The following is a 27,603-nucleotide window of genomic DNA, read 5'->3' on the forward strand; positions in this document are numbered from 1 at the left end:
ATCAACAGGAATGGAGAAGTAAATTGTGTTTTTATATAATGGGATGTTATACAGCTATGAACATGAACAAACTGTAGCTACATACAGAATGTGGGTGAATGTCACAAAGATAATGTTGGCAAAAGAAGCTAGGCAAAAAAATATATATATATATATATATATTGTAGGTTTCCACTTTATGAAAAGTTTGAAAGCAAATGAAACTAATTTCATACATGTGGCACATGTATGTGTCTAGGAAATGCACTAAAGTGTCAACAGTAGTAATTTCTGATGGGTGATTTTATTTTTTTCAATAACTTCTTTATTATCTTAAATGTAGACAATGTGCTACATTTCTAAGAGAACAAAGTTATCCCAAAAATATAGCATTCCCATAACTTAGGATAAAAAAGTATATACCAAATGAAAAACTCATTTTCTTAAAACTTTGCTTAAATCACCTTGGCAGTCTCAGCTACTCAGGAGGCTAACACAAGAGGATTCCTCAGCCTCCAAGGATTTCTTAGGATTCCGAGGAGTTTGAGGCTGCAGTGCTCTATGATGTTGCCTGTGAATAGCAACTGCACTCCAACCCGGGCAATATCATGAGACCTCATCTCTAAAACAAACAAAAACACCTGTTGGTATATTTATTGTATTTACTCCTAGCCTTCTTTTCTATGATGTTTTTAGATGAGATCACATAGTATATGTAATTAATTGTGCTGCTTTTTCTTTTAAATTTGTTATATGTCATTGTTACTTCTGCAAGTTATTCCCTGCTTCTCTGCCTACCTGCCTCCTTCCCTCCCTCTTTCTCTTCTTCCCCATCTGCCTGCCATCTTTCTTCCTTCCCTCCCTCCCTTTTTTCCTCCTCTGCCTGCCTGCCTGCCTTGCTTCCTTCCTTCCTTCATTCATTTGTTAGCAAACATTCATTATGTTCCTTCTGTGTGCCACACACTTCACTCAAACACAGCTCTACCCTCCAGCTGGGGAGATAGATACCTAGCAAAAAACAAGGGGTAATAAACATTTGAGTTTATGTGTATACACACACACACACACACACACACATTTGTTTGTTTTTGAGGCAGGATCTCACTCTACTGTCCATGCTGGAGTGCAGTAGCACAATCATAGCAGTTTGTAACTTTGAACTTCTGGGCTCAAGCAATCCTACTGCCTCAGCCTTCCTGCTGAGACTATAGGTATGTCACCATGCCTGACTAATTTTTCTATTTTCTGTAGAGAAAAGCCCTTGTTGTGTTGCCCATGCTGGTCTTGAACTCTCGACCTCAGTCAGTCTTCATGTTGGGATCACAGGTATGAGCCACCACACCCAGCCTATGTATATATATATTTAGAACTTATTTTTCATTAGGAAAAATATTAATTGAGGCCAGGCACAGTGGCTCATGGCTGTAATCCCAGCACTTTGGGAGGCAGAGGCAGGTGGATCATGAGGTCAGGAGTTCAAGACCAGCCTGGCCAAGAGGGTGAAACCCCATCTCTACTAAAAATACAAAAATTAGTCAGCGTGGTGGGGTGCCCATAATCCCAGCTACTCAGGAGGTTGAGGCAGAGAATTGCTTGAACCTGGGAGGCAGAGGTTGCAGCGAGCCGAGATCATGCCAGTGCACTACAGCCTGGGCGACAGAGCAAGACTCCATCTCAAGAAAAAAAAAAAAAAGGAAAAAACTAATTGAACCCATCCTGTACTAGCATTACCAAGAGTCCTGTGGATCATACTCCTGTTAGTGACTGTGCTATAGGTTCTGGCTGCACCAGGAGTGGAATGAGCTCATATGTAACCTTCATGACCAGGTGCCTTGGGAAGGTTTCTGTGCAGGCGCTACTACTCTGTGCAACAATATTTATTGTAGTTGTTTTGGCTGAGGTTGAGGTTTTTTTGGTTTGGCTTCTATTTTTAAATGTGGGAGGTAGATTTTGCAAGGGATTATGCTGAATGAGGCCTAGGGACATCTGGTTATAAATATTTCTAAAAGAAAAACATATTTGGATGCTCCCTGACATAGATCTGTTGAGGGCATATAGGCTCCTCCCTCAGTCATCTCCTTTGCCCATCAAAGAGGAGAATGGAAGACTCTCTTTCCGCTCTGAGTCCTTAAGGGGAGCCTTAAGATGGTCTAGAACCAGGAGTTGGCAAATTTTTTCTATAAAGGACACGTTAGTAAATACTTTAGCCTTTGTGGGTATATGGACTAATTTGCCATTGTGGAGCGGAAGTAGCCACAGACAAAACATAAGTGCATGGGCCTGACTGTGTTCCAGTAAAAATTTTATGTACGAAAAAGTACATTTACAAAAACAGGACACAGGCATTTGTTTTATCAGGCCGTAGTCTACCGACCCCTGGTCTGTACCAAAGGACTCTAATGTCAGCAACCATAGGGACTCGTACTTCATACTGCTATGACACCCATACCTCTTGTCTTGTTTCTGGGGAAATTAAAAAAAATGTCAGGCCCATTCACCTTAATTTCAGTCTACCACCACAATTCTAATGCAAATGTTCTGATCAAAATGGCTCTTTGGACAACAAAAACAAAACAGTCTCCAGCCTCTCCTAAACCCTGAAGCAAACCTACAGTCCTTAGGCAAGATCATCCAAGGATTTTAAGAGCCATAAACCGTAGGGGTAAAGATTGAAGCTAAGAATGATAGAGAAGGGAAAAGTACTTGCTTTCAAACAGTAGTAAAAAGTTTTATGGTGAAAACTGTCCTTAAGACTCACTGAAATGCTGAAAGAAGAAATTTATATTACAAGCATTCTTCCATATTAGGAATTCTTTCTAAGTATCATCTTAAATTTAAATATATATAATTGATCATTTTAATATTAAGATGTTTACAGTTGCAATTATTTTAGATGCTGTGATTAGCAGCTTTCTACATAATTTTTATACCATATTTTGATTTCTTTCTAATAGAGTCTCAAAGGTATAACTATTATAATGAAGAGCATGAACACAGTTAAGGTTCTTAATACATATAGCAAATTGCTTTCTAGAAAGATTGTACCAACTTCTACTAGCAATGTGTGAAAGTTTTTATTTCAGCATATACTTTCTAGCACTACTTTTGTCATTTTTTCCTGAAATACCTCTTACATTTAGTTTGTAAAACTTTCCTATATGTAAAAATTCGTTGATAGGAGCCAGTTGGCAGGGCAGGTTTCACTTTGAGCTCTTTTGCCTTTATCAGTCTGTTCTGTTATTCTGGGATTGGTGTGCAGAATGCAACTGGCAGTAGATGCTGATTAGGCTGCTACAGTATTTGCCATCTGGATTGAAAATACAGCCATCATCTTCTGAATGACTAGTTTGTGTAAACCATTTGTTGATGGTGTCTTTCCAGCGGTAATGCAGAATTTCTCTGTCTGCCTTTCTTGAGAGCCATGATGAGGATTTCTAAGGCTTGATGTGTAGAATCCCTGCCTTAAGTGCCTTAGCCCATTTGGTGCTGTTGAACAGAATACTTGAGACTGGATAATTTCTAAAAAACTGGAATTTATTTCTCCCAGTTCTGGAAGCTGGGAAGTCCGAGATCAAGGCACTGGTGTTTGATCTGACACGGGCCTTGTTGCTGTGTCATCCATGGCAGAAGAGCTGAAGAACAAGCTAGCTAAATGCTATGTGAAGTCTCTTTTGTAAGGGCCTTAATGAGGGAGGAACTCCCATGGCCTAATCACCTCCTAAAGGCCCCAGCTCTTAATATCATCACAATGGCAATACCTGCATTTTGGAGGGAACACACTCAAATTAAGATTAAGATATGGGAAAGGAACAAGAAAGAGGCTCTTTTTCTTTGGTGATCTGTTTAAAGAGTAGATGTGTTTTGTTTGAATCTGTTTGTACAGTATTAAAAATAAGATGTATCTCTATGTATATACTGAAATCTTTACCTCCTTCTTTCATTGTCTTTCCAGTTTTTAAGGATAGGAAATTTTAGTTAAAATGCTAGCCTGGCATTTTTCTTATTCTCCACTTTTGGGTTATGAAACTGGAAATTTTATTTCTTTTCCAGAAATTGTTTTGGTGGATTTGTGTAAGAAGGAGAGTAATAACTGGCATGGGATTATGGGCTGAATCCTACTCTTTATTTCAAAAATATTAAGTTAATAGTACTCCTAACTTATTACACTTAAATAGATTGAGACAATTTGTGATTTATTTTGGCATGCTTATAAAATGGATAAAAGGAGAAGCTGCTTGGAAAACTTGCCCTCTTGGGAATTTTTTCCACATTCCTAATTTTCCTCTGTGGAATGTCACTCACCATTTCCCATTTGGAACTGCTCTTTCTAGATAGAAGATGGAATGGAGTGGTTGCGGTGGTGGTGGTGGTGTTACTGTTTTCATCAGCCTAGAGAAAAATGGAAGCATCTTAACTTGGTTAAAATATTTCTGTTGTTTATATAATTCCTTAAGCCTTATTCCAGTGCTGGTGCTAAATAGCACCAAAATCTTGCATTTCTTTTACTGATCATTTTGTAGACATCATAATAAGAGATTCTCAGCACAGTAGAATTTTTTTTAAACCAAAATTTAAGAACATAAATTGCATTGAAAATAATTTTGAAATTTATTCTCAGCAGAATCTATAATAAAATATATGGGCCTGTAATAAAATATATGGGCCTGAGAATTGATTTTCAGGTCAAGTTCTTTGTCTACATGTTATTGATGAAGGTGTTTACTTTCAACTAAGTAACAGTTTAGAATTCTAAAACAGGGAACTCATAATTGTCAACCAGGTGTTTATTAACATTTACTTTTTTCAAAAGCTTTTTCACCATGCCAGTTGGTTAAAAAAAAAACTTTAAAAAAATGAGACTGCATATGTGTGAGTACATGCACATGTTCATTTGCAAATCATGTGCATATATTTCTGTACTTATATACTCTAAAATATACATAGTGGAAGTTTTTAAATTATTAGATATAATCAATCTTGATAAAATTAACTTTAAATTTTATTAGCAGTATAGCCAATTTTTTGTTTTCACTTTAATATCAATAATTTAACATTTTTTATTATTTAATCCTTTATCATACAGTAATTTAAACTGATTTAAAGTTTATTCCAGGCCAGGCACAGTAGCTCATGACTGTAATCTCAGCATTTTGAGAGGCCAAGGAGGAGGATCACTTGAGGCCAGGAGTTAAGACTGACCTGGGCAACACAGCAAGACTTCATCTCTATAAAAAATAATAATTAAAAAATTAGGCATGGTGGTACACACCTGTAGTCCTAGCTACTCAGGAGGCTGAGGTAGGAGGATCACTTGATTCCAGAGTTCAAGGTTACATTGAGCCAATGATCACACTGCCACTGTACTCCAACCTGGGTGACAGAACAAGACCCTGTCTCAGAAAAATTGAAAAGAAAATGTTCATTTCAGTCTCATCCAACAATTATAAATGTGATTTTTTGGATGAAATTTGCATGATGAATTTTCATCCTCTATAATATCACTCAATTCTTACATTTAGTGATTGCAGTGCTAGTTTGTATATTTAGTATTCCATGCTATTTTTAAGCTCAAAATACTAGAGTTTTCATTGATTCAATACTGTTAATTTAGAAACAACGAGTAACTGGCTGGGCACAGTGGCTCACACCTGTAATCCCAGCACTTTGGGAAGCCAAGGCGAGTGGATCACCTGAGGTTAGGAGCTCAAGACCAGCCTGGCCAACATGGTAAAACCCTGTCTCTACTAAAAATACAAAAATTAGCTGGTGTGGTGGCGCACATCTGTAGTCCCAGCTACTCGGGAGGCTGAGACAGGAGAATCGTTTGAACCTGGGAGGTGGAAGCTGCAGTGAGCAAAGATCGGGCTACTTTACTCTAGCCTGGGCAAGACAGAGCAAGACTCTGTCTCAAAAACAAAACAAAAACACCCTGAAACAACCGGTAATCTTATCCACCTTTTGTGGTTTTCTTTCTAGTCTACCCCCAAGCTCTCCTCTCCTCTTTTCTTCTTTTCTGCCTTCCCCTTCATTTCTGACACTCCTAGCTCTACTTTACCACCCAGTTGTTCCACTACCCTCCCTCCCAACACACCACACCCTCTCTCTCTCTCTCTCTCTCTCTCTCTCTCTCTCTCTCTCTCAAAAAAAGTATTGATTTAGAGGGACCCCTTGGAAGGTGGCAAGTCTCTCTGCTGGAGGCAGGAGAAGAGTTGATAGACAGAACCATCCTTGGCCAGGCATGATGGCTTACACCTGTAATTCCAGCCAAGGCAGGAGGATCAGTTGAGACCAGCCTGTGCAACATACAAAGAGCCCATCTCTACCAAAAAAAAAAAAATTATTTTTCAATTAGCTGGGCATGGTGGTGCATACCTGTAGTCCCAGCCTCTGGGGAGGCTGAGGCAAGAGGATCACTTGAGCCCAGGAATTTAAGCACGCTGTGAGCTATCAGCCCACTACTGTACTCCGGCCTGGGCAACAAAGTGAGACCCTGTCTCAAAACAAACAGACAAACAAAGACCTATAATTCAGTAGCTTCTGGCCAGAGTGAAGGAGCTGCCGGCTAGTCTGAAAGCTCCATTGGAAGAGTATGAAACACTTTAGGAAGGTCCTGAAGTTTTCTGAACTGATTACTTGGGAGTTGTCATTTTGAAAGGCACACTGGGTAGAAGGATACAAAGGATAAAAAAGCATTGCATACGGTCATATTGAGTACTTTATGTTAGAATTATAACTGTTTAATGTTTATTTTTTAATGCTTGCTTTTATAAATTAATATTTTATTTGATACTTTATAATGTTTGTAAATTTCCACATTTGAAATATGTTGAGTATTTAATTTCATGATTTCTAAACATTGTTATACCTCTGCACACTTTTCAATTAAAATATTAGTATTAATACTTGCATTATAGGAAGTAAATTCAAAGATACTGGTAGTGCAATTTGCTTTAGAATTATAATTATTACTTTGATTTTTCTGTCATATTTAATGTCAGGTTCAAAGATCATTTAAATTCTTCATTTGGAAGTTTTTAAATCTTAGAAAATTTTGATTCCATGTGTATGAAATTACAGATAGAGATGAGTTTTTATTGGTAACAGACATGTTCAGCAATAAAACCATCTAACAATGGAAACATTTCTAAACATCCACTATCAGAATGTTCTTTGTGTAACATGTTTCTTTAAAAAGCAACTACTCTCAGCCCATTAAAATACCATCTTTATCTTGAAGGGAGATAAGTATGTTTTAGGGGGGTTGTTTTTAATATCTGTTGTGTACCTATGTAGCATACTATTGATAGCTATGTGTCATCATAGAAGAAGTTATCAAATTTGGAGCAGTTGTATCTTGTAGAAGAAAAATAGGTAACTTGTTTAAGTTTGCCACAGTATAACCAATACATTTCTGTATGATACAAAAGATTTTTGGATCTATCTCAATCTCCCTACTAAATTTTGAAAGGATGTGTCCACTTAAAATCTATATTTAAAGGCTTGTCTTTGATATATCCCATGTACAAAAAAGTGCATTGTATATGTATACTTTAAGAAATATTTATAGGCCACGTATGGTGACTCACGCCTGTAATCTCAATGTGTTGGGAGGCCGAGACAAGAGGATTGCTTGAGCCAGAAGCTTGAGACCAGCCTGGGCAATATGGCAAGACCTTGTCTCTACAAAAAAATTTTTTTAATTAGCTAGGCATGGTGCTGTGCACCTGTGGTCCCAGCTACTTGGGAGGCTGAGGCTGAGGCAGGAAAATTCACCTGAGCCCAGGTAGTTGAGGCTGCAGTAAGCCATGTTCATGTCACTGCACTTCAGCCTAGGTGATAGAGTAAAACCCTGTCTCAAAAAAGAAAGAAAAGAAAGAGAGAGAGAAGCAAAGAAGGACGGGAGGGAGGGAGAGAGGGAGGGAGGGAGGGAGCGAGGGAGCCAACACCCATCCAAGCAGCATAAGGTCAAGACAGTAGCATCTTAAAAGTTCCCCATGTGTCCTTCACCAAACACATCACCCATCCTTCCTGGGGATGACCACTATCTTGACTCTCGTATAATAATTTCCCTATGCTTTATAATAGTTTCATTGTCTGTATATCCTAAATACTGAATTCAGTTGTACCTGGTTTTACACCTCATTTGGGGTACAGACCTTCTTAAGAGTGATGGCATTTTATTAAATTTCAGAGAAGCATAACTGGTCACTAGGGTGGAGACAGATGTATGAGCCAAAAATTTTTAAGGAATTGAAGGAGTGGAACCTAGAAAAAGTGTTAGATAGAAATAAGGTTTCTCTGTTTATAAGTGTATTAAACGAAAATAGGAGGTTTGACTCACATTTTAAAATATTTTATAAATTTTGCTTAATATTAAAAGCATTTTTTCTGTGGCGTGACTATAAATATTTATAAGGTAAGACAAATATAACTTCTTTATTTTCAGTGTGGCACAGCTGAACTACATTTCAAATGAGAAGTAACATTGATAGGGAGCAGCCATGTGAAACTATGTTCAAAAAAGAAAACCCAAGTTTCAAAATTCTTATTCTGAATATTGTTTTCTGTATAGTATTGTTTAATTTTAAAAGTGTTTTCAGATCCAACTAAAGTTCAATTAAAAATATAATTTATATTTTTTCTCTCTCAAATGAAGCTTTAAGCATATGTTTCTAATAATTCAATTAAATATGCTGAGTTGTATATTTTTTGAAGAGAATCTGTTTTGAAAAGATTCCAGAATATTTATTTGAACAGGCACTCAGCATCTCGATGAAAACTGTTGGAAAAGAAAAACTTTCAGAGTCCTTCTGCCCTCAGAGTAGTCAAGCCAACTAAACTGGTACAGTTAACACTTCTGTAAGAAACCAGGAGCCAAGAAATTTAGCACTTCCTGACTGCTTTTCAGCAAGCAGCAACTTAGTGGTTGGTTGGAACTAATACCATTGAATTTTTAAAGTAAAAGGCTACACGTTGAACACCTACATCTCTTTCTATCAGAATCATACTAGTCTCTTGGTAATCCATGACTAGCTTCAGTCTTTGCCTTATGTTGGCATTAAAGTTGTGATTCTTTTTTGAATGTTGGAGGGCATCATTCTTGCAAAGCAAGAAGAAAATGCACTATAGAGTGTGACCCCAGGTATAATTAAGCCATCTGCCAGATATATTTTTATGTTGCTTTTTAGTACCACTGAGTGTCATAGTAGAGATGTAAATTGTAGGGGACATTATAATGCTTTGGGATCATTGGTAGTTATAGCAGACTACCAAATTTACAAGTAGGGATTGCTTTTTCAGCTTCTGACCCATTCATTTTCATTATAGCCCCTCGAAATGTATTGACACCACTTAATTCACTTAACAATAATATGCTTAGTGTCTTAGTTCATTTTATTCTGCTGTAACAGAATACCTGAGACTGGATAATTTTAAAAGAAGAGAGATTGATTTCTTACAGTTCTGGAGACTGGGAAGTCAAACGGCCTACATCTAGGAAGGGATTTCTTGCTTATTACTGCATGGTGGAAGGGCGAAAGAGTACATGAGAGAGGGTGGGGGAAAGGAAGGGAACTGAACTCATTCTTTTTTTTTTTTTTCCCCACATACTCTACTCTTCACACTGAACTCATTCTTTTACCAGGAACCCACTGCTATGATATTAACCTACTCCCAAGATAATGTCATTAATCTATTTGTGAACCTCAGAGCCCTAATCACCTAATCGCCTCTTGAAGGTCCCACTGTTGGTACTGTTGCATTGTAGATTTTCTTCCAACACATAAACTTTGGGGGACACATTCAAACCACAGTACTAGTATATGTGATATGGCATATTAATCCCTATATCCACATATTTGCTCTATAAGTGCTCTATTTACATATTCATTGTGTTGACCTAGTACCCAGCATAGTTAGGCGTTGCAGTAGATAACAAAATGATAAAAGATTCAAGGATTCTGTATGATAGCTACAGAGATAAAATTGTTTAACACCTCTGCTACCATTTATCAAATATCACAGAATTTGTAAGAAAAATAGCAGAAATGTTCAGTTACTTGGTTTTTCAAGTACTTCCCACAAGATTAGATTAATGGCTGGGTGCATTGGCTCATGCCTGTAATCCTAGCACTTTGGGAGGCCAAGGCAGGCAAGATCACCTGAGATCAGGAGTTGGAGACCAGCCTGGCCAACATGGTGAAACCTCATCTCTACTAAAAATACAAAAATTAGCCAAGCGTGGTAGTGCTACTCGGGAGGCTGAGGCTAGAAAATCCCTTGAACCTGGGAGGTGGAGGTTGCAGTGAGCCGAGATCATGCCACTGCACTCCAGCCTGAGCAACAGAGCAATACTCCATCTCTAAAAACAGGGGAGGATTAGATTAGATTAACAGTGTATCCAGAAATGATTATCATACATTAATGTATTTTAAGTTTCTTTCAGAACCATAAGTATAGAGGAGATAGGTGAAACTGATGATAAATCTGGATTGTTTTTTCTTCTTTGTTTGGATCTGTGCCTGAAATGGCAAATTATATACAGTTTGGGGCATAGTGTCACTTATAACTCCAAGGAGTTTAAGAATCAGCAGAGGAATACAGTCTTTTCATACAACTCTGCCTGGTCTTTGTATTTTTGATAATGTATTACTGGAAACTTAAGAAGAAAATGAGGGAGTTTTAGAAAGAAACTGAAGAGGTTGATGACTGAAAAGGATGATTGAACACCTAAATCTGCAGTTGATTAAGACACAGGCGTGGAAAGGAAACATATATATAAATAATAGGGTATGTTACTAAAATTCACAAAAAGTAAAATGAGGCAAAGTATCTCTATTGTCCTGATGTTCCATTTGATACTGATTTGGATAAGTCTCATGAGGGATCTGATGGTTGAGGTCACTAATCCTTAATACATGAACCAAGGAATAAGAATTCTGTTTATCATAGGAAGTAACTTTGGCCCATAAGGAAGGAGTACAGACCCCTCAGGAGAGGGACATTTTAGTCCATTTTCTCTGATTTAGTGCCAAAAGTTTTTTTGAGAGACTGTTCAAAGCTGTCTTAAGTTTCCTTGTTGGAAACTGATAGCTGCTATATTTCTTTTTAATAACTGTTTTAAGTTCTTTCCGTTATGTTTTCTCTGTTGCTAAGTTGCTTAAAGTAAAAGTGTTACGAGACAAAAGCTTTATTTTGTGAATAGGATAATACTTCTTTTGTAACGTTTTCTTTTTGCACCAAAAGTGAGAAGTGAATGCCTTGCCTTTGTGCATCCCATTAAGAATGGAGGACAAAAAGTTATTTTCTTCAAAGGCCGACTTCCAGAATTTTTGGCGGAACGCTTTTTGTCAAGTGTGTATTCCCTTCTCTAGGCCTTTCTATATAGAGCCCACAAACATCGTCAGTGTGAATCATGTCATTCAGAGGGTTAGCGACCATGCCTCCGCCATGAACAAGAGAATTCATTACTATAGCCGGCTCAGCACTCCTGCAGACAAGGCACTGGTAAGAGACAAAGCATTACTTATGGTCTGAAATTCAGTTGAAATGAACACTGAAACAGTATAAGCCAGGGCACCTCCCAGTGATATTTCAAGGACAATTCATGCAAAGTCAAAGATAGTAATTAGTACATATCCTACATCTCAGGCTAGGTCATTCTTATCTAAATTTGAAACAATCTTTCTATATTAACAATAACCTGGAGATTGTTTTGGATTAAATTCTGCCTTTCCCCATTCCCCAAATCTCTGAGGAGGATAAATTACTTTTGAAATGGCAGGTTAGGCCATTGACTAATAGCAAATAATAACAGGTTCTGCTTAGTGTGGTCAATTTTTAACTTTGAAGCTATAAGAGAAATTTTTTAAAGAAATTTTCTGCAAGAATGAGAAACTGGCTGAGTGCAGCAACTCATGCCTATAATTTCAGCATTTTAGGAGGCCAAGCAGAGAGGATCACTTGAGCCCAGGAGTTCAAGACCAGCCTGGGCAAGATGGTGAAACCCTGTCTCTACAAAAAAAAATTTTTTTAATTGGCTGAGCGTGATGGCTCAAACCTATAATTCCAGCTATTTGTGAGGCTGAGATAGGAGGATCCCTTGAACCCAGGATAGATCCCTTGAGGATGCAGTGAGCTGTGATTGTGCCACTGTATTCCAGCCTTAGCGGGAGAGTGTGACCCCATTTCCTAAAAAAAAAAGTGGGAAACTGAAATATGTACATAAATAAATATAATAGTTTCTTATTTAGCATTATTCTTTAAATCAGGTTGAAGCCAGATTTGGCCTATGGGCCAGAGTTTGTTGACCCTTGATCTTGTAAAAATTTCTATTACTATTTTAGGATTAAAAATATGTAGGTAATTTGATAGTCTGTAAAAACTACCACAGATGAGATATTCAGAAATTTGCAAGTTTAACTGAAAATGAGAACATTCTGGGAGAAAATAGGATTTTGAAACTAGTATTATTAATAAAAAGACAGAAGGGAACCAACATTCATTAACATTTAATAAGGACCAGTGATTGGGCATCACTGGAATGTGGGGATCTCATTTAAGCCTTAAACAGTAGTCATGTGAAATAAATATTAACATCTCCTCTTATATGACCAAAGTAGGGATTTCCAAAATGTTCTGGATGGGGTAATTTTTTTCCCAGTGTTTTTGGATTTTTCCCCTTAGGCCTTGACATCAGTAGTTGTGGTAAAGTCTTAGTTCCGTAATGGAATTATTTAAGCCCTTGGAGGAGGAGAGGTAATCCAGTATCTCTGGATCTAGTTCAGACCTTCCAGAGGCTCTGGGCTCTTGGAAGCAAATCTCCAAGTTCCCAGCTGAGCAAGTTTATACCTGAATGTATATTGTTTGCCTGAAAATAGAGTCAGCATGTACCAAAGTTGAATGTCTTTTGTTAACTGACACTGAGATGAGTCTAGCAAGTCAGAGTGTATAAACAGTGATATAAATTTAACAATGATATAACCATTCTTAATGAATGTCTGTATACATCCACATTCATTTTCTGAAAATCCCAAAATTATTTTGGATTTTTAAATTCTTGCTTTAGATAGATTTTCCATATTTGAAAAGGAATTTTTTAATTCACTGATCAGAGAGGCATAGTACTTGTTTATGATATTTAAAATGTATCTAGAGTCAAAAATATGTGTAGAAAATATCCTATTTTGCATTTCCTGGTTCTGACATTTCTGTGTTTCTTTTTTTTAACCAGATTGCTCCAGACCATGTAGTTCCAGCTCCAGAAGAGTGTTATGTGTATAGTCCATTGGGCTCTGCTTATAAACTTCAAAGTTACACAGAAGGATACGGTAAAAACACCAGTTTAGTAACCATGTGAGTGAAACAGCTTTTTGGAGCATGACTCAAACTGTATATGAATGAAAATTACTGATTATTTTAATGTTTGTCTCAATTAAAATGTTTGAAGAGCGAAACTCCATTTTTTTACTGCTATTACTCTGTGTTTTCAGTTTTATGATTTGGAATACCATGATGGGAACATCTATACTAAGTATTCCTTGGGGCATAAAACAGGTAATATAATTTTTCAGCACACTTTTTGCCTAAATGTTTTTCTCTTTATATTGCAAGTTTTATAACAGAGGTTTTAATAAATCTACATGAAATTTATTAAAAAAAATAGATGTTTATATTTAGTTTTTCATGAGTTGTCAAGTTTTTATCATGATTGTTTAGGGTAAAATAATTGCATATGAATTTATGCTTACATGATGATATATGGTGTTTTATACTTTTATTTTTAAACAGGCTGGATTTACTACTGGAATGTGTGTCATCATACTGATGGGCCTTTTAACACTTTATTGCTGCTACAGAGTAGTGAAATCACGGACTATGATATGTAAGAATTTGACACAGTGACAGTAGATTATAGGTATTAATAAGCATTACCCTTTGAGGCAGATCACTAGTGTGTATATGCCCCATGTATGTCAACTGTCTACTTTGTACTTAAAGATTTAGTTCTCTAATTCATTGTTTTCAGCTGAATTAATTTGTTAATATATTAGTGGCTGCCTTTGGAATTCAGAGAAGCTGGGGGTTATTTGCAGAGTTTATTCACTTTGGTGCTAGTTTCTTCATAAGAATCATTTAGAAACTCATATTTATAAAATAATGTCATTGCCAGAAATAAATTGAAATTCTATGCTTTCTAACATTTAATGGTGACTTGTTTTGACCTATTTGTGTCAAAAGACCTAAATCTTAGAATTTCTTAAAAGTAGAAATTATAACTAGAAAAATATGAAAATGTAAGCAACTCTGTTGTGTGAATACTTTACCTCTACTCATCTCTATAAATTCTGGATTAGGGAAAAATCTTTTTTAGGTTGTTTTAAAGTAGTCTAGGACCTAAACAAACATGCATTATTTCATTAAATCTTAGCAAGTATGAATCAAGAGACCAGGCTTTGCCTCAGTTTTTTTCTGTGCCTACTAAGCAGCTTCCTTCTTTATGCTAACCAGATCTAGTGTTAGTCACTGGCAAGTATTTATTTAAAAGTCTTGAGAAGCCAGACCTGGTGGTGTGTGCCTATATTCCCAGCAACTCAGGAGGCTTAGGTGGGAAGATCGCTTTCGTCCAGGAGTTTGGCAACATAGCAATATTCCATCTTTTCAAAAAAAGGAATAAAAAAGTTGAGAGAAGATTCATTCTGGTTTCTACATGGTAAGAGATCATTTTAGCCTCTGGTTTCTAAGGCAAATTGTGGCTGAACTTGGAAGACTTCTTTAAACATATATAGTAAGTTTATATATCATCTAATTCAGCATCTCTTTTAAAATGGGAGCAGAGCCCCCACTGAGTTCTCTCAGTAACTGTTTTTTCTTTTATTTTCTCTTTTTTTTTTTTTTTTTTGAGACAGGGTCTCACTCTGTCACCCAGGCTGGAATGCTATCATGGCTCACTGCTGCCTCAACCTCCCAGGCTCAGGTGATTCTCCCACTTCAGGTGCACAGGTGCACACCATCATGCCCAGTTAATTTTTTTGTATTTTTCATAGAGATAGGGTTTCATCATGTTGCTCAGGTTGGTCTCAAACTCCTTGGCTCAAGTGATATACTCACCTCAGCCTCCCAAAATGCTAGGATTATAGGCTAAGTGTTAACTCCCAAGTTATTAAACTGTTCCACACTATTTAAAAAGAAGTACTCGAGAAGCTGAGGCATGAGAATTGTTTGAATGCAGGAAGTGGAGGTTGCAGTGAGCCAAGATTGTGCTACTACACTTCAGTCTGGGTGATGGAGTGAAACTCTGTCTCAAATAAAATAAATTAAAATAAAAAGAAGAACTTCTACCAATTCATTTTGCAAAGTCCACACACGCCTAACACAAAGCCTAACGTTACCAAAAAGAAAGAAAATATAGATGTAAAATTTATTTGTAAAACATTATCATATAGAATCCAACAGTGTATCAAAAGAATATCCTGTGTCTAAGATAAAGTTTATTCCAGTAATGCAAGGATGTTTCATTTTTAAGACATTCTACATAATTCACTATATTAACAAAGGAAAATTCATAATTACATCAATAGATATAAAAAGGGTACTTAATAAATTCAGCACCTGCTTCTGATTAAGACTCTTAAGTGAAAAGCACTACTTAAAAATAACAAACTCTATTTATTCCCAGACAAGTACCAGCACCATTCTAAAATTATGAAATGCTAAAGCAGTTTTCATTAAAGTCAAGAAAACATAGAAATGTTCATAATTAATCAGTTTTTTGGAGATATTGTCAAATGCATCAAAAAAAACCTAAAAAATATAAAAACTAGAAAAGACTTAGAATTATTATTATCAGCCAAAAGATAATTTTATTAGAAATGCTAAGAGTCACTCAGCTTACTGCAACCTCCTCCTCCTGGGTTCAAACGATTCTCATGCCTCAGCCTCCTGAGTAGCTGGGATTACAGGAGCACACCACCCACCTGGATAATTTTGGTATTTTTTGTAGAGATGGTGTTTCGCCATGTTGGCAAAGCTGATCTTGAACTCCTGACCTCCTGTTCCACACTATTTAAAAAGAAGTACTCGAGAAGCTGAGGCACGAGAATTGTTTGAATGCAGGAAGTGGAGGTTGAATGCAGGAAGTTGGTCTGCCTGCCTTATCGTCCCAAAGTGCTGGGATTACAGGCATGAGTCCCCATGCCCAGCCGAAACAGTTATCCTTGATAGTGATGTTGTTTTCACATTCTTTATCTAGACGTGAATTATTGTATTCTATTGTCCTCAATTTTTCAGACTTATCACTGCTTTCTGCCATGTACCAGCTGCCATATTTTGCTTCAAAGATAGCAGAACTTCAGTTTTTCTATATTCAACCAACATAACAATTATCTCAAAGTAGTTCAAAGCATGGGATTATAAAGGAAAAAAGACTGTAAAATTATCCTTTGATGACAGTTGAAATACTCTTTCATAGGTTATGCTTTTCTATATTCTTCCTTGAACATTCAAATGTAAAATAAAAAGTTTGTATTATTAATACAATAACTCTATCATAGAAAAGCAAATATTTTTTAGTTTTTTGTTTTCTTTTTTTTTTTTTTTTTTTAATTTTTTATTGGATTATAGGTTTTGGGGTACATGAGCAGAGCATGCAAGACAGTTGCGTAGGTACACACATGGCAGTGTGCTTTGCTTTTCTTCTCCCCTTCACCCACATTTGGCATTTCTCCCCAGGCTATCCCTCCCCACCTCCCCCTCCCACTGGCCCTCCCCTTTTCCTCCCAATAGACCCCAGTGTTTAGTACTCCCCTTTCTGTGTCCATGTCTATTCTAAATGATAGGAATGTCTAAATACATGTTTTATCAAGTTATTCATATTGTATTTTAGTTGTCTTCCACTTTATCACCCATTTTTAGTACACTTTCTGTTTCTACAATCACCATTTTTGTCTCTTAATGATTGTATACAGTTGCATGCGGCAGCTCTATTGTATTTGCTTAATCATTGCCCTATGCTGTATATTAAAGTTGTTGCTTATTTTTGGTACTCTAAAGAATATTCTTCTAAAAATATTTTATATATGCTTTCTGTATTCTTTTAAATTACTTTCTTTTTAGTGCAGTGGTGGGATCATGGGTCACTGCGGCTGCAACCTCCTGGGCTCAGGGGACCCTCCCACCTCAGGCTCCTAAGTAGCTGGGACTGCAGGTACGCACCACCACGCCCAGCTAATTTTTGAATATTTTTGTAAAGATAGGATTTCGCCATGTTGCCCAGGCTCGTCTCCAACTCCTAGGCTCAAGCAATCTGCCCACCTCAGCCCCTCAAAGTGCTGGGATTATAGACCTGAGCCACCATACCCAGCCCTGTTTGTCTTTTTCATTGTAATTTGTTTCTTCAGTTGCTAGAACAGGATAACCTTTCAGGTTCTATTTCTACATTATGTTTTTTAACTTTGTTCTGTTTTTGTTTTTATTTTTTGAGAGAGAGTCTCACTCTGTCATCCAGGCTGGAGTGCAGTGGCACCATCTCAGCTTACTGCAACTTCTGCCTACCAGATTCAAAAGATTCTTGTGCCTCAGCCTCCAGAGTAGCTGGGACTACAGGCACGTGCCACTGTGCCCAACTAATTTTTTTGTATTTTTTGGTAGAGATGAGGTTTCACCATGTTGGCCAGGCTGGTCTCAAAATCTGCCTGCCTTGGTCTCCCAATGTGCTGAGATTACAGACATGAGCCACCTTGCCTGGCCTGTTTGACTTAGTTTTCTGAAATTTATATTGGCATGTGGTAGAAAGTGTGACTCCAGAAACTTTCCCCTATGTTGTTATCTGAATATGCCAAATATTAAGTAATGTTTTCTGCCCCTTACTGATGCATTTGTTTAACCTTAGTTAATCACTTGCTTTTATTAATTATAAAATGTTACAATGCTATAATCTGTTTCTCAGGTTACCTGTACTATTTTTTAATCTACATTTCTTTTTTTATTTTTCTATAATGTTTTAGTTTTATTATCTCATAATATATTCTAATGTCTAGTGGTAGAATACCCATAATCTTTCACTAAATATTTTGAGTTTATTTGGGGAATACAAATTATGAATATGGAATATATGATCAACATTTAGTTTTATTCTTTCTCTTATTTTATCTAGCTTCATTGGATACCACTACCTGGGAATATCCAGATGTCTGCAGACATTATTTTGGCTCCTTTGGGCAGTGGTCGAGTCTCCTTTTCTCCTTGGTGTCTCTCATTGGAGCAATGATAGTTTATTGGGTGCTTATGTCAAATTTTCTTTTTAATACTGGAAAGTTTATTTTTAGTAAGTATCTATATCATATGCTTTTAATACAGTACTTTCAAATGCAATTACCACTGTAATGTTAGTTCTAGCCTTAAATTCTAGGACTTGGGTAAATAAAATGAGAAGTAATGTATGTAATTCTGGAAAATATGTTTTATTCAGTTTGCTTTCTATGGTTGTAATCTCAAATATAATGTATGTTCATTTCCAAACATTAATTTTCAAATGAATGTTACTCCAAAATCTTTAGTTAATATAAAATATATCTATAATCCAGTAGATGTTTTAAGTATATTTTCTCTAAAGAACTTGATATGTAGACTCTAGGGGAAATGAATTTCAGCCACTTATTTTCAACACATTAGGATATAAGGTTAGAAAGTCAAAGAATAATGGAATGTATATGATAAATATATTATTGATATTTACATATCATAGAATTATAATTTACCCAAATCTGCTACTTAAATTCAACACATTAGGATATAAGATTAGAAAGTCAAAGAATAATGGAATGTATATGATAAATATATTATTCATATTTACATATCATAGAATTATAATTTACCCAAATCTGCTACTTAAATTCTTAAATCAGTCAAAATACTTGCGTAGATTGGATAGAGGAAGTTCATTTTTTTAATTAATGAATTTGGTTTTTTCTTTTTTTGAGACATGGTCTTGCTATTTTGCCCTGGCTGGTCTCAAACTCCTGGGCTCAAGTGATCCTCCCACCTCAGCCTCCTGGTTACAGGCTCCTGTCACTGTACTGAGCTGGAAGTTTATTGTATAAGATACCAAACATTTTTCCCTATAAAGGTTTTACTAAAGTTTGGTGTATGTTTAGCAGCCTTTTTTTTTTTTTTTTTTTTTTTTTTTTTTGAGACGGAGTTTCGCTCTTGTTACCCAGGCTGGAGTGCAATGGCGCAATCTCGGCTCACCGCAACCTCCGCCTCCTGGGTTCAGGCAATTCTCCTGCCTCAGCCTCCCCAGTAGCTGGGATTACAGGCACGCGCCACCATGCCCAGCTAATTTTTTGTATTTTTAGTAGAGACGTGGTTTCACCACGTTGACCAGGATGGTCTCGATCTCTCGACCTCGTGATCCACCCGCCTCGGCCTCCCAAAGTGCTGGGATTACAGGCTTGAGCCACCGCGCCCGGCCTGTTTAGCAGCTTTAAATAAAACATATTTAAAATCTGGATTTATGTGAAAACAAAATTTCAAAATAATTTCTAACATAATCACAGCAGCTAATTTCCCTAAGAGCCTTTGACTGAAGGAGATAAACTCTATTTTATTTTAAACATTAAATAATAAAATTAGCTTTATAATTTTTACTACCAAGCATCTTTATTGTTTGTTTGTGATGGAGTCTTGCTCTGTCCCCTAAGCTGGAGTGCAGTGGCACTATCTCAGATCACTGCAAACTCCACCCTCCGGGTTCAAGTGATTCTTCTGCTTCAGCCTTCCAAGTACCTGGGATTACAGGTGCTCACAATAACACTCAGCTAATTTTTGTATTTTTAGTAGAGACGGGGTTTCGCCATGTTGGCCAGACTGGTCTCAAGCTCCTGACTTCAAGTGATCCTCCTGCCTCGGCCTCCCAGAGTGCTGGGATTACAGGTGTGAGCCACCATACCTGGTCCTTGGCATCTTTATTATTTAAAAAATTATGAAATATTTCAAACTACAAAAAAATGCAGAAGCTAATATAAATACCAGTATATTCACTAATAAGTTTTTGTGTGTTAACATTTTATCATATTTTTATTAGATCTCTTTTTTGTTCTTTTTTTTTTTTTTTTTTTGTAGAGTCAGGGTATCAATATGTTGCCCAGGCTAGTTTTTGCCTCCTGGCCTCAAGTGATCCTCCCACCTCAGCCTCCTAAGTAGTTTGAATTATAGGCACAGGCTGGGTATGGTGGCTGATGCCTGTAATTCCAGCACTTTGGAAGGTCAAGGCGAGTGGAACACTTGAGCTCAGGAGCTCGAGACCAGCTTAGCCAACATGGTAAAACCCCGTCTCTACTAAAAATACAAAAATTAGCTGGGTATGGTGTCATTAGCCTATAATCCCAGCTACTTGGGTTGCTGAGGTACGAGAATCACTTGAACCTGGGAGGCAGAGGTTGCAGTGACAGAGATCACACCACTGCACTCCAGCCTGGACAAAGAGTGAGACTCCATCTCAAAAAAAAAAAAAAAAAAAGAATTATAGGTACAAGCCACTATGCTTAGTTAGTTCTTTATTCATATAAAAAGGAAATATGGATAGAGTAGAAGGCCCATGTATACTCCTTCTCAATCTCATTTTCCTTCTTTTCTGAATTTGGTTTTTATCAATCCCATACACTTTTTGGACTTTTACTGCATGAATATATGAGCAACATATACTATTGTTTTGCGTGTTTTTTTGTTTTTGTTTTTGTTTTTTTGAGACAGAGTTTCGCTCTGCCGCCAGACTTGAGTGCAGTGGTGCGATCTCGGCTCAATCTCCACCTCCCCGGTTCAAGTGATTCTTTTGCCTCAGCCTCCTAAGTAGCTAGGATCACAGGTTTGTGCCACCACACCCAGCTAATTTTTGTATTTTTAGTAGAGACGGGGTTTCACCATGTTGGCCAGGATGGTCTCGATCTCCTGACCTTGTGATCCACCTGCCTCAGCCTCCCAAAGTGTTGGGATTACAGGTATGAGCCACTGCACCCAGCCTCATGTTTTTAATCTACACAAATGCTTTTGCAACTTGCTTTCTGTCTTTCATCATCTCTATTAATATACAAAGTTCATTATAATTGCTTATAGTATTTGGTAATATGAATATACAACTTTCTTTAATCTGTTCTCATTGATAAACATTTAATTTATTTTCACTTATTGTGCTATTACAAGCAAGGCTTTATTAAACATCCTTATTTCTGTCTCCGACCTTATAGACACACTTCTGGAATTTAAGATATTCACATTTTCAACTTTAATTGAGATTTCAGAATTGTTCTTTATCATGCTTGTACCAAGTTTATGAAAGGTCCCCTTGTTCCACATCCTCACTCACAGTCAGTATTATCAGATTTAAATTTTGCCATCAGGATGTGGTTTTAGTTTGCATTTCTCCTCATAAGTAGTACCATTAATCATCTTTTCTTAATTGTATTGACCATTAAATAGCTTATTCGTATCTTTTGCCCATTTTTCTTTCTTTTTTTTTTTTTTGAGATGGAGTCTTGCTTTGTCGCCAGGCTGAGCAAGACACCATCTCAATCTCTGCTCACTGCACCTTCCAACTCCCTGGTTCAAGTGATATTCCCGCCTCAGCCTCCCAAAGTGCTGGGATTACAGGCATGAGCCACCAGCCCAGCCTCTTTTGCCAATTTTTCTATCGGATTGTTGGTCCTTTTCTAACCTGTAGGAACTCTGTAAAGTACGGTAACCTTTTATCCACTATTGTGTTGCAAATATCTTCTAATTAGTGGCTTGTCTTCTCTTTTTATATGGTAGCTCTATGTTATTCAGAAGCTTTTTATTTTATTTTAAAATTACTGTTTTTCTCCCTTATGGTTTATAACTGTTCCATATACATTTTAGAATCAACTTATCAAGTTACACAAAATTCCAATCAGAATTTGATTGGAATTGCATTGATTCCATCAGTTGGAATACACACAGTGCAGTAATTGATATCGTCGAGTATTGAGTTAGAATTCAATTGACATTGCATTGGATTTATTGATGTGGAGAGAACTGATATCATTTAGATACTGAGCCTTCCTATTTATGACTTTGGCATGGCATAATCTCTGATTTATTTAGGTCTTTAAAAAATATTCTTAAAGATTTTCTTGATAAGTATCTTTTTTTTTTGGACTTTTTCCTCAGGATCGTAGCATTTTTTTCTGTAACTATAGTTTTAATATACTAATATGCAGTTTTTATTATAAAAAATTTTAGATACATACAAAGTAAACAGAATTTCCTCTTACTTAGTTTTAACAGTTATCAACACTTTGTCTTTTTAAAATCATCTATAGTAGTGCTTTTCAACCATTTTTTCATTATTATCCCTTCAAGGAGCCTTTTTGGATTTTTTTTCTGATCACCCCTTGTATGAAATTTTAATACCAAAGATATATTGTAAATCTCCTTATGAACTGTATGTATACATATGCTTTAGCTGTAAAAAGAGTTTCTTTTACCTTCTAAGAATGAATTTTGTCCCTCTTAAGAGTAACATCACATCCATTGAGAAGATATAATCCATGCTACACCCACTCCCCACCCCAGTTCAATATTAGTATATGTATCATTCTCTTTTTTAGATAGAATTTATTCATTGAACTGTATGTCTTAATTACACAATTTTGAAAAATACATACTTCTATATAACCCACACCACCTTCAAGAAATAGAACATTTTTGTCTTCCTAGAAAATAATGATATATTTTTTATTATACATTCACATTATTTGTTGCTATTATAAAAAGAACCCTAATTACATTTTGAATGTTTTTTTGAAACAGGGTCTCACTCTTTCACCCAGGCTCTGGGGTGCAGTGGTGTGATCACAGCTCACTGCAGCCACAACCTCTCCAAGTTCAGGTGATCCTCTCATCTCAGCCTCCTGAGTAGCTGCACTATCACCATACCTGGCTAATTTTTGTATTTTTTTTAGAGATGAGTTTCATCATGTTGCCCAGGCTGGTCTTGAACTCCTGAGCTAAAGCAATCCACCCACCTCAGCCTCCCAAAGTGCTGGAATTACAGGCATGAGCCCCCTATCCTGCCTCTTGAATGTTTATCTTGAATCTAGCAAACTTGTTGAACTCACTGATTCTAAAAATTTTGTAGATGCACTTTGTATTTTCTGTTTAAATAATCATATCATCTGTGAATTTGAAAAGCTTTCTGGCCAGGTGCGGTGGCTCACGCCTGTGATCCCAGCACTTGGGGAGACCAAGGCAGGCGGATCACCTGAGGTCAGGAGTTTGAGACCAGCTTGGCCAACATGGTGAAACCCTGTGTCTACTAAAAGTACAAAAATTAGCCGGGTGTGGTGGCGGGTACCTGTAATCCTTGCTACTCAGGAGGCTGAGGCAGGAGAATTGCTTGAACTCAAGAGACAGAGATTGCAGTGAGCCAAGATCGCACCACTGCACTCCAGCCTGGGTGACAACAGTGAGACTTCATGTCAAAAAAAAGCTTTCTGTTTCTTTTTAATAGTTCATATAAGTATACATACATTTATATTTATACATGTATATAATACAGACACATATGTGTAAATGTGTATCTATATGTATATATGGACGGTTTTTTAAGTGTGAAGTTCCATTGAAGCAGTGCTTGTAGATATTCTTATATTGTTCGTAAGGAAATCTTTCTAATGTTTCACAAATATTATGTTTGTTGTGGGATATTAGTTGTAAGCTTTAATAATTTAAAGACATTCCCGACGATTGTTTTCTTAAGCATTTTCATTAAAGTGGTTGAATTTTATCAAGTATTTAATCTACGTCTCGAGATAATCAAAAGATATTAAGAGACAAGGATCTTACTTAAATTTTCTCCTCTATCAATATGATGAATTAAATGAATACATTTTGTAAAATTTAAACCATCCTAGTATTGTGGGATAAACTTAAATAAGTTCATTAGTCATGACATGCATTTTTCAAACAGCTTACTGGATTGAGTTTGCTTTTTTGAAGGGGTAGAAGCTTTGTGTCTTTTCCTAACAAATACTGGCCTATGGTTTTTTCTTTTTCATGCTGTCCTTGAGCCTTGGTGTATTAGTTTCCTAAGGGTGCAGTAACAAATAACCATAAACGTGTTTACAACAACACAGATTTCTTTTTTCATAACTATGTAGACTAGAGATGTGATATCAAAGGGTCAGTGGAGCCCTGCTCCCTTCTAAGGATCTAGGGAAGAATCCTTCCTTGTCTCTTCCTAACCTTTGTTGGTTGATGGTGGTCCTTGGCCTTCCTTGGCAAGTAGGTACGTCACTCCAGTTTCTCCCTCCATCTTCACATGGCCCTCTTACCTCTGTATGTCTGTGTCCAAATTTCCCTCTTTCTATAAAGACATCAGTCATTGGGCCGGGCATGGTGGTTCACGCCTGTAATCCCAGCACTCTGGGAGGCCGAGATGGGTGGATCACCTGAGGTCAGGAGTTCAAGACCAGCCTGGCCAACATGGTGAAACCCCATCTCTACTAAAAATAGAAAAATTAGCCAGGCTTGCCAGTGGGCGCCTGTAACCCCAGTTACTTGGGAGGCTGAGGCAGGAGAATTGCTTGAACCCAGGAGGTAGAGGTTGCAGTGAGCTGAGATCATGCCACTGTACTCCAGCCTGGGCAACAGCAAGACTGTCTCAAAAAATAAATAAATAATTTAAAATAAAAAAATATAGTAAAATGAAAGACATTAGTCATTGACTTTAGGGCCCACCCTAATCCATTATGACCTCATCTTAACTTGGTTATATCTAAAAGACTCTGTTTTTAAATAAGGTCACATTCTGAGGTTTCTAGTAGAAATAAATTTGGAGTAAGGGGAATGCTATTTAACCCAGTATGCTTTGTGTCAAGATTTTACTAGCCTTATTGTAAGTCTTTGCCATCAAGAAATTACACGAAGATTCACAAATTTCCATCTTAAATCATTGGAGATATTGTAAAAACCCAGAAACAGAGTACTACACTGTTTCTTTTATCTTGAGAAACATACAGAGAAGATGAGTAAATATTTAACTTACTTTCATGACTTAAAACCTAACCCAGCACCTTTTACCATCTTACTCAAGTTTCACAACAAATACTTCTCTTAATGCTTACTAAGGTTATAGCAGGTGAATATCAAACAGAATAAAGTAAACCCCCTCAGCCTAGCAAGTAAGCATATTCTCTGCCTAATCTCTCCTTCACCGTAGAATGATATGAATGCTCAGCCATCTGCATGTGCTTTACTCTTTGTTACTTCCTTTAGTCTAACTCAGTGGTTAGTGGTTCTTATGTGTATAACAATTCGTATATAGCCTTAGATCTATAAAAGTATGTATTGTACTTTGTAAAAAAACTTTAAGTGATTTTCTAGACTTTAAGATTAGCTGTGTATGAGTGTTGGTTTCCCCTTTTTGCACACATTAGAACTGTACTCTATGTGAGATGTAACTTTAGTGTGAGTATAAGAAAAAAACGTACATATCTTTATTCTGGAGCTTTAAACTATGCTAATTCAGTGTTGTGGATAGATTTTTTTTTTTTTTAATTTTCCACAGTGGCACTGTGAAGCCATTAAATTATCATTCCTATAAGTGAAGAAAACTGTAGAAGGTGCAGCTGTGTTAACAGTGAAGTAGTCTTGGTTCAGTGGACTAGATTACTACACAAATATTAAAAGATTCTTGGCTGGGCGCGGTGGCTCATGCCTGTAATCCCAGCACTTTGGGAGGCCGAGGCGGGTGGATCATGAGGTCAAGAGATCGAGACCATCTTGGTCAACATGGTGAGACCCTGTCTCTACTAAAGATACAAAAAATTAGCAGGGCATGGTGGCGCATGCCTGTAATACCAGCTACTCGGGAGGCTGAGGCAGGACAATTGCCTGAACCCAGGAGGCGGAGGTTGCGGTGAGCCGAGATTGCGCCATTGCACTCCAGCCTGGGTTACAAGAGTGAAACTCCTTCTCAAAAAAAAAAAAAAAAAAAAAAGATTCTTATAACTAAAAGGCCTTAAAGGATAACAGATTTAGTATCTTTCATTCAGTGTTAAACTATATTTTTTCCTTCATTTTTAGATTTTATTCATCACATTAATGACACAGACACTATACTGAATCCCAATAATAGCAACCCCGGTAAGTAGTTTGGGATGTTTGTTTCTTTACTCTCCACTTTGCTCCCAAAGAATTTAAGGTAGAATATGTGGCCTCATTTTAGGTAAATGATTACCAGAAAATTATTATGTTTACTGAGCTGCTACTAAATTGTTGGTAATTAGTGAGTTTAAAAAAAAAGACCCTCCAAAAGGCTGTGTTAATGTAAGCCAGGCAAGAGGTTGTATTAATGTGAGCTCGGCAACATTTAGTTCATATTATACAACTCACAATTTTATCTATAGTATCCATATTTGCCTGTGAATAATCAATATTTTCAAGAACCTATATCACTATTAATTATATCAGAGGTCTAGAAGCATAGTTCTCGGTTTGTTAACTTAGTTTTGGAGATGTATTGTTTTAGTCACTAACATATAAGCTATACAAATTGGTAACCTGTAAAATGATTAATTTTCTAGTAATAAACAGAGGTTAGTAACTAAATATAAATTTCGTTAGTAACAAAAAATAAATAGAAGCTTTGGTTCCAAAAGAAATTAATTTCTTAAAAGTTTTTATTTATTAAAAGAAAAAAAACCCTGTGGCCAATGGGTTTCATCCAGTATGGCAGTTACAGGGAAAGTAAATATAAATACTAATATAACCTTGGTAGCAGTTATGCTGCTAAACTCGAACATCACCTAAAGCTGTATGTATTTAGATTTCAGGGATACTAAACTGATGTCATGTTGATGGAGGCGCACATTGATCACTAAGAGGATAATTCATTTGGCCAGGCGAGGTGGCTCTTGCCTGTAATCCCAGCACTTTGGAAGGCCAAGGCGGGCAGGTCACCCGAGGTCAGGAATTGGAGACCAGCCTGACCAACATGGTGAAACCCCATCTCTACTAAAAATACAAAATTAGCCAGGCATGGTGGCGCATGCCTATAATCACAGCTACTCGGGACGTTGAGGCAGGAGAATCACTTGAACCTGGGAGGAGGAGGTTGCGATGAGCCAAGATCGCACCATTGCATTCCAGCCTGGGCAACAAGAGCAAAACCCCGCCTCAAAAAAAAAAAGGATAATTTATTAAATACATTTATTAAGCCTACAATGTGTCAGGAACTGTTCTAGGCTCTGGAGATATAATAATGAACAGACGAAAGTTTGTCCTCTCATGAAGTATACATTCTAGTGTTTGCTACTCAGTGTCTTACTTTGCCCCTAATTAAACCTGTCTTTTGTTAATGCTAGAAAATGAGTGAGTGAAGTACTAGCTTTTATTCCTGTGAACACACACATATACCTTTGAATTATACTAAAATATCTTGTGCCCTATCCCTCAGAGTTTTCAAAGGACCAAATAACATCCTTGTATTTAAAGAGAAAATTATTTTGCTATACCTATTCTGATATTAATTGATGAAACTAGTTTACTAATATCTAAATTTAATAGTATTTCTCCTCCAGTAGGGAGTCAGTTTATCATTAAGGAAATAAA

The 27,603-nt window shown here is 36.8% G+C and overlaps 1 protein-coding gene across 8 annotated transcripts in view; it reads left to right on the forward strand.

Annotated features, from left to right (window-relative positions):
• The window catches only part of SLC38A9 (solute carrier family 38 member 9), an 82,037-nt gene that overhangs the window by 26,842 nt on the left and 27,592 nt on the right, over positions 1-27,603 (forward strand). For 5 of the 8 annotated variants that reach the window (XM_078365496.1, XM_008992055.5, XM_017969913.4 and 2 more), the window contains 6 exons: positions 11,352-11,484; positions 13,211-13,332; positions 13,470-13,533; positions 13,768-13,861; positions 18,131-18,301; positions 26,077-26,136. In XM_078365496.1, coding sequence (XP_078221622.1) covers positions 11,352-11,484; positions 13,211-13,332; positions 13,470-13,533; positions 13,768-13,861; positions 18,131-18,301; positions 26,077-26,136 — 644 coding nt within the window. Of the gene's footprint in view, positions 1-11,223; positions 11,485-13,210; positions 13,333-13,469; positions 13,534-13,767; positions 13,862-18,130; positions 18,302-26,076; positions 26,137-27,603 lie in introns of all 8 variants that reach the window. The other 3 variants (XM_078365497.1, XM_008992056.5, XM_078365498.1) reach the window with 1 other exon arrangement.

The sequence above is a fragment of the Callithrix jacchus genome, chromosome 2 (genome assembly GCF_049354715.1).
Source record: "Callithrix jacchus isolate 240 chromosome 2, calJac240_pri, whole genome shotgun sequence".
NCBI lineage: Eukaryota > Metazoa > Chordata > Mammalia > Primates > Cebidae > Callithrix > Callithrix jacchus.